This window comes from Sprattus sprattus (genome assembly GCF_963457725.1).
Source record: "Sprattus sprattus genome assembly, chromosome: 6".
Taxonomy (NCBI): Eukaryota; Metazoa; Chordata; class Actinopteri; order Clupeiformes; family Clupeidae; genus Sprattus; species Sprattus sprattus.
The window spans coordinates 14,091,354-14,098,853 of NC_137925.1; the positions used below are offsets into that span (position 1 = coordinate 14,091,354).

The following is a 7,500-nucleotide window of genomic DNA, read 5'->3' on the forward strand; positions in this document are numbered from 1 at the left end:
CTCTGAGTGTTGTTAAAGAGAGATGGTTTCCGAGGAGTCATGCGAGTGGATGATGATGCCATGGTGATGTAGGACAGCGATGTTGGCATGACAATCGGGTTTTCAGCCCACTGCTTGGCCTTGACCTGTTGCTGCTCTCCTACACACACACACACACACACACACACACACACACACACACATTTGCTCAGAACAACCTTGTCTTTGCATGTACTCAAACACAATATGCACATATTCAATGTGCTCGTGTCTTCCGGGACACATTCATATCTGCCTCTCACACAAATACACACTCAGTCCTCACACACACCCCTCCCATCTCCTCTCCTCTCCACTTCTCTCCTCTCCTCCCATCTCTTCTCCTTTTCTCCTCTCTCCTGTTCTCTCCTCTCTCCTCCTTTCCCCTCTTCAGCTCTCCTCTTTTCTTCTGTCTTGTCCTCTCTTCCTATCTCATCTCTTCTCCTCCTCCCCTCACCTTCCCCTCTCACGCCTCTGCTGAAAAGGTCACATAAAAAATGCATGCAGCCGCACGGCTTAGACACAGCCAGTGAGGAGACGAGCGGAGAGAGAGGGGGAGCAGGATAGACCACGAGAAAGAGGGGGAAGGAGAAAGAGAGGTAAAGAGAGAGAGAGAGAGAGAGAGAGAGAGAGTGATACAGAGAAAAGAGAAGATGAGTTTGTTAGTGAAGGGCATGTTTGCATCAGTCCTGAAGCCTGGCAGTGAAGGGGTTAAGCTGAGGTCCTGCCTGACAGGAGAGGTGCTCTTTATCTTCATCAGGCTGTCTCGCAGATGCCTGAAGAAAAATGGAAGGGCCCCACACTTCACAAGAGTTTAAGAAAATTGACCCGTGTGTGTGACAAAGTGAATGCATTCATCTCTTCATCTTCCAGTGAGCGCGGTGCTGTCTTAAGGCACAGCTGGGGAGGGTCAGGAGCTCCATCTGCCTCTAGAACGATTCTAGAGTGTCTTTTCTAGATCGGCCCTGTGCGGTGGGAAAGAGATGGCTGGTTGGAAGTGCGTTCATAGAACCCAATAGAACAGTTGTAGAGCATAGAACATTAAACGTTGATGACTAAATCCATTAAATTGCATTTACATATAAATATGAGCTTTTTCAAGGTGACATCTAATGCCACCGTTCCTACGGCGAATGTGGAAACAGTTTTAGTAACTGGAAATAAATGATATGTTCGTTATTAGTTTTATGTTCAGTTACAGGGACTTATATGAATATCCATATACTAGTATTGGTATGTAGGTATTCATTGTAGTCTTTTTAAATTGCAATTCCGATGTGCTAAATGCGTAATGATTAATATTGTTTAGTGTAGGAGTAGCGCATAACAGGAAATTGCACAATGCATTATAGCCGTGTGTCTCGTATACTGTTTAGTATACATGTAAGTGTATTGCCTATGGGCTGTTTTAAAAGCCCACCCTCATACATTCATTTCTGTTCGTCATTCTAAATGCCTCTGTAATTAATTATGATGTTGTTTGTGAGTAACGTTAGGTGGTTTCACCGGAAATTGCTTGGTCTTTTGTGTGTGTGTGTGTGTGTGTGTGTGTGTGTGTGTGTGTGTGTGTGTGTGTGTGTGTGTGTGTGTGTGTGTGTGTGTGTGTGTGTGTGTGTGTGTGTGTGTGTGTGTGTGTGTGTGTGTGTGTCTGTGTGACCTGTTTGTGTAAGCTGATGCATAAATACAGTAGATGTGGGTGGGTGGGTGTGCGCTGCTTTGACAGGTATATTTCTCTCTCTCTATCTCTCTCTCTCCCTCCCTCCCTCCCTCCCTCTCTCAAATGCGATTCAAAACTGCTTTATTTGCATGACAGATGCCGTGTTCAAAATAATAGTTTTTTGGGTTTTAGTTTAAGCATTTTTTCTGTGTTTTCAACCTGCTCTTGTGCCTCTAGAATGTTAGCATGTGATTGTGTGTGTGTGTGTGTGTGTGTGTGTGTGTGTGTGTGTGTGTGTGTGTGTGTGTGTGTGTGTGTGTGTGTGTGTGGGTGTGTGTGTGTGGGTGTGTGTGGGTGCGTGTGTGTGTGGCTGCAGACGAGGATGGGGGAGTTCTTGTCTCTGCTCAGCCCACGGTATTGCAAGGCTTTATCTGACCGATTGGTATTTTAATCAGCAGATGATATTGGTCTGTATTTTGATGACTGGTTTTATGAGTAGAAGTGTCATTAGTAGTATTGTATTGTAATATAGTGTATAATTGATGTTGTATCACAGAAGAGTGGTAAAATGTGCTTTTATGCTGTTCTTTCTCTCTCTCTCTCACTCTCTCGCTCTCTCTCTGTCTCTCTTTCTCTCTCCCTTTCATTATATACGTATACATTAAAAGTACAATTTTGTATCTCTCTTTTTCTCTCTTTCTTTCCACTCTTTTTGTCAGACCAACCATTCTCTCACCAGCAGCATCTACTCAGCTCCTCTATCTCATATAATGTCTTTCCAATACATATCCATTTCATATCTATCCCAGTCTTCTAGTTTCCTTCACGTCCTGTATTAAACACACACGTGTGTCTCCTTGTTGTGTAGGGGCCGTGTGTATCCACTGCTGGGGCGCTTCAGTGAGCTAAGCCCCCTCCTGACCAGTCTTGGCTTTGGCCCAGGGAGCGTGAGCGCCGCCCTGCTGGACGCCGGCTGCTCCTCCATGCAGATGGACAGCGCCCAGCGTGGATTTTCCCTCAGCAAGGATGGCCCCCTGGACATGAGAATGGACGGAGAGCGGTGAGGGACAAACTTCTTCTGTAGCCATAGTCTTGGTGCAGCTTTACTTTATCTGGCCATCAGGCAAAATCAACAAATTAAATGTTGATTGTACTATTAAAAATACAAATAGGCTTATGTTTAATTAAAGTTTAGAGTTATGGTCAGGCACTTGTCTGATAATTACTCTTGATAATTAGTTTAATAAAATAGGTCGATTTAGTTTTTTCATATGTCTCCTGATAGATTAATGTGTGTAAAATGAAGTGTGAGTGTGGATTTAAATGTACAAATACACTGTGTTTGTGAAAGAACATAAATACAAATGAAATGCACATGTTTGGTAGAGCTGTGCCTTTAAGCACAGGCGGCTCTAAGGTGTTGGGCCAACAGACAAGAATCAGTGGGATCGGATAACCTGATGGAAGCCTAGTGTCTATCAGTAACACACAGATCGCATTTCGGAGCCTCTCTCATGTTACCACACACACACAAGCACACACACGAACACAAGCACAAACACAAGCACACACACATACACACACACACACACACACAAAAAACCCTGTTCTCTCACGCCCCATCACTTTGCAGGTACTAATTAATGCATCCATCTTACTTTACTCTCCCACTGTTGCATTTTGGTAAATGTAGTCATTCAGCACAGCCATCCTTGTGTCCTACTGCCTCATTCAGTAGCACAGGTTAGTCGCTTCCCCATGTCACCTGCCTTCCTAGTGGTCTACCTGCTAGATTTGCTGTGAATTTATATTTGGTGTGTTTTTAAGATGGGGCTCCTGTTGCATTGGCTAGGTGTTTTAAAACCCCAATGTCATGGGGTTGATACTCATGGAATCGTGCCTCATAAACACTTCACTCTTAAATTGCTTTGGATAAAATTGTTTAAAGAGGTGAAAATACAAGTATAACATTCGAACTTCATGTATAAACGACAGATAGTGATCAGCTCCTTCAAGGAACCGATGTTTGTGTAATGGACTGTAAGATAAGGATCAGCTTCTTCAGGGAACCGATGTTTCAGGCTGTCAGATACTGATCAGCTCCTTCAGAAAACCGCTGTTTGTGTAACGGACTGTCAGATAGTGATCACAGAGAGCCGTTGGCCGAACCAACTCCGACCTGGGCAAGATCGACACTAGTGGCTCTGCATTCTATCTGGGTGAGCAGTGGAACCCATCATGGTAGGAGTGTTGAAGAAACATTTCTTGTGAAAGAAACTTTTTCTGTTCAAGGTGTTGTATGCAAATACTTGACCACGCACGTCGCGATGAGAGAGAGGGGGAGAGAGAGAGAGAGAGATAGATAGAGAGATGAAGACAGGAGATTGGATACATTTTCCGCACTGTTTTATACTTTTCAAGGACATAGAATGGCACAAGGCGGATTACTCATCTGGGCATGGATGTCCATGTATGGGCATCGCAGTGGAACCGAGAGAGACATCACAATAGGAGCTGCATAGGATTATGAACATTGTCATGTTAACAAATGCCAATGAGAGAAGTCACGAAGTGCTTCGCCTTAAAACTCCTTTCATGGGTTGTGACTGCCTCTGCCACTGCCTGTGACTACCTCTTCTCTCTCCTAATCACATGTTCTCTAACTGACTCTGCTTCTCTCTCTTTCACTCTCTCCATACCTCTCTCTCTTCCTTTTTCTTTCTCTCCATATGCCTCCATCTCTCTCAAGCTGAGTTGCGCTAAAGTCGTCGTCAACTAATTACTCCGTAATGAAGTAAATAAATGACTCATTTCAGAAAGAGCAGCTTGAAGATGAGAACACTTTTGAGACACAACTTTTTCCTGTCACGGCTCAGTGCTGAGCGTACCTACCGTGCCTTCATAGATCTATCAGAGAGAGAGAGAGAGAGAGAGACAGAGACAGAGGGAGGGAGGGGGGAAGGAGAGAGAGAAGGAGGGGGGGGGGGGAGAGAATGAATCTCCAGCATTCGTAGAACTCTGAAATGTTTCCAGCTAATGATTCCCTTTGTCTCCGTCTCCTCCTCTGCTTGTGTGGTTTAGGGTTAGGGAAACGACTTTATGTACATGACTTGCCACACACAAGTAAACACACACAGCTGGCAAATAATAACTGGAAAGTGTATAGATATAAATATGACCTGACGTTTACCACAGGAAGTCAGTGGGTCTCCCAGAACACCCATGTGCCTCAGGGGAAGGCAGGGAGTTCAACGACACACTTGAAGGATTGTTTTGGAACTAACTCTCTGTTTCAGTGATACGCACTCATACACACACACACACACACACACACACACACACACACACACACACACACACACACACACACACACACACACACGTACCACGAATAGACACAGACACATGCACACACACAGACACACACACACACACACACACTGCCAAGAAACCACCTGTTTATCTCAAAACAGTGAAATCCCATTCTCCGTGGTCAACCCCTCGCACACGGGACTGTGTAAGATGATTATCTGCCGTTGACTCTAAGTTGTTTTGGCTGGTGGCGGAGATTCAGTGAGCTCCTGTCATGTGGATGTTGAGAAGTTGAGTCCAAAGTTTGAAAGACAGGTAAGAGGACAGCCCACCCACCGTGACTCTGAACCTCCTCTGCGGGCAAAAGAGAGAGAGGGAAGGGTTTTAAAAATCAGAAACAGAGGTGGAGAGATAGCGAGAGAGAGAGAGGGATGGGTTTTAAAAGCAGAAACAGAGGTGGAGAGATAGAGAGAGAGAGAGAGAGAAGGGTTTTAAAAAGCAGAAACAGAGGTGGAGAGATAGAGAGAGAGAGAGAGAGAGAGAGAGAGAGGAGTAACATTTGTGGTGTTTTTTTTCCCAGGGTCTGCCTACAGGATCGGCCCTTATTAGACAGGGCGGGGGCAGTAGCCTGGCAGTCATGAATATGAATTCCCGAAGTTTGGTGTAGTGGGCGATGCATCAGGCCACCCTTCTGCTGACCCCCTCAGAGGGAACTCCTCACCTCTCTCCTCCTGCTTTTTTTCTTTCTTTCTTTCTTTCTGTCTTTCAAAGAAATGAAGCAGGCCACTCTTCTCTTGGCCCTCTCACAGGGAACACTCTACTCTCTTTCTCTCTCTCTCTCTCTTTCTCTCTCTCTCTCTCTGAAAAGAAAGAGTCTTCCTCCTAAATTGTTCAGCTATATAAACAACTTGCACTTTACAATAGATACTACAGGATCAGTTTTTTGAGACAATGAGCAACTTCTTACTACTACTTTATACAAAAGCATTGAAGTGTGTATTTGTGTATAATTGGCTGCCCGTAAATATAGCATTCCTCTTCTTTTTTGAGCCAGTTACCTTGCATCTCATCAAGTAGGATTGCCTGCAGTTCCATAGATAAACTAACCTCAAAAGTAAGTTTGTCACACCCACGTGTAGCTAAGATAAGTCAGATGAAGCCAGACTTCTTTATCAATCACCAGTCCGAACATAGCCCACCTGGGAGCTTCTTCTAACTTCATTTTGTAAAGGTTGTGGTTTTTTGTAAAGTTGTGGTAACACATGTTTGCCTTGGCAGTTATTTTGATGTGCAAACGTGCACTGCAATAAACCTTGAATCTGTCTGATTCTGATTCCTGTCCCAGTTAGTGGTCTGAAGTGTGAAAATGATGGCAGTTACATCTTATGTGTTTCATACACAAACAAGTGTGTGGCAGCATCCATGCAGAAGGGGGATTTTCAACATAAAATGTCATTTACTGGACTAGATAAAAGTATATTTCTGTTAATGCTTTTGGGTAAATGTGTTTGTTTTTATGCCTTTAAATAGAAAACAGTTAAACTGTTTGTCATGTTGCTGCTGTCTGCTTGTCTGTTTGTCTGTCTCTGTCCGACTGACTGTCTGTCTGCTTGTCTGTCTGTCCGACTGTCTGTCTGTCTGACTGACTGTCTGTCTGCTTGTCTGTCTCTGTCCGACTGACTGTCTGTCTGCTTGTCTATCTGTCTGTCTGACTGCCTGTCTGTCTGTCTCTTTCTCAGCCGATCACCCTACCTTTCTGTCTGTCTATGGATCTCTATGTGACATGTTTATTAACAGACAAAGGAATGGTTTAGATGCCTATTGTTGTCCCGCAGTTTTTTTCTTGTCTGTTTCTCGTCTTCTTTTTTTTCTCTCTCTCTCTCTCTCTCCCTCCCTCCTTCGTTCTCTCTCTCTCTTTCTCTATTTTTATAGATCTCAAGCCCACATCCCTAGAGTATGGGGTGTGGGGGTGAGTGTGTGTGTGTGTGTGTGTGTGTGTGTGTGTGTTGCGCGTGTTGGCGAGGACCCTGTGACGTCAAAGCTGCCTAATTGGGCTCCTGTGTGTGCGTAGGTTTCCCAGAATGCCTAGCGCCGCTGACGTGCTGAACGCCTTGGATCAACAGGCACTTGCGTCGCTCCTGCGAGCGTACGGGGAGGAGAGGCACGCCGGCAAAATCGCCTCAGCCATCCTGCAGGCACGCAGAGTCTACCCTATTCAACGCACCCAACAGCTGGCCAGCATAGTGGCAGGTACACACACACACACACACACATGGCCACTCTTTTCCCATACTCGCTCTACTGTTAGGTGGCGCAAAATAAAAAACGTAACGAAGGAAGCGTGCAAGCAAGAGTGAGAAGTGGTGTTGGGGGGGGGGTGCCTGGGTGGCTGGAGGGGGGGGCGTTAATCCCAGTTTGTCCCAGTGGGACTTATTTGTCGTAGTGAAGAGGTGGTGTAGGGGTGGGGTTGGGGGGATGGGTGTGGGCATTGCAACTCGCGTAATCCTGGGCAT

General features: G+C 45.2%; 1 protein-coding gene across 1 annotated transcript in view; it reads left to right on the plus strand.

Moving 5' to 3' along the window:
• Nucleotides 1-7,500, plus strand: part of mettl15 (methyltransferase 15, mitochondrial 12S rRNA N4-cytidine) — a 100,222-nt gene that overhangs the window by 73,843 nt on the left and 18,879 nt on the right. Inside the window, exons 4-5 of the mRNA XM_080840603.1 lie at nucleotides 2,544-2,735; nucleotides 7,059-7,237. Of these exons, the coding sequence (XP_080696729.1) occupies nucleotides 2,544-2,735; nucleotides 7,059-7,237 (371 nt within the window). The remainder of the gene's footprint in view (nucleotides 1-2,543; nucleotides 2,736-7,058; nucleotides 7,238-7,500) is intronic.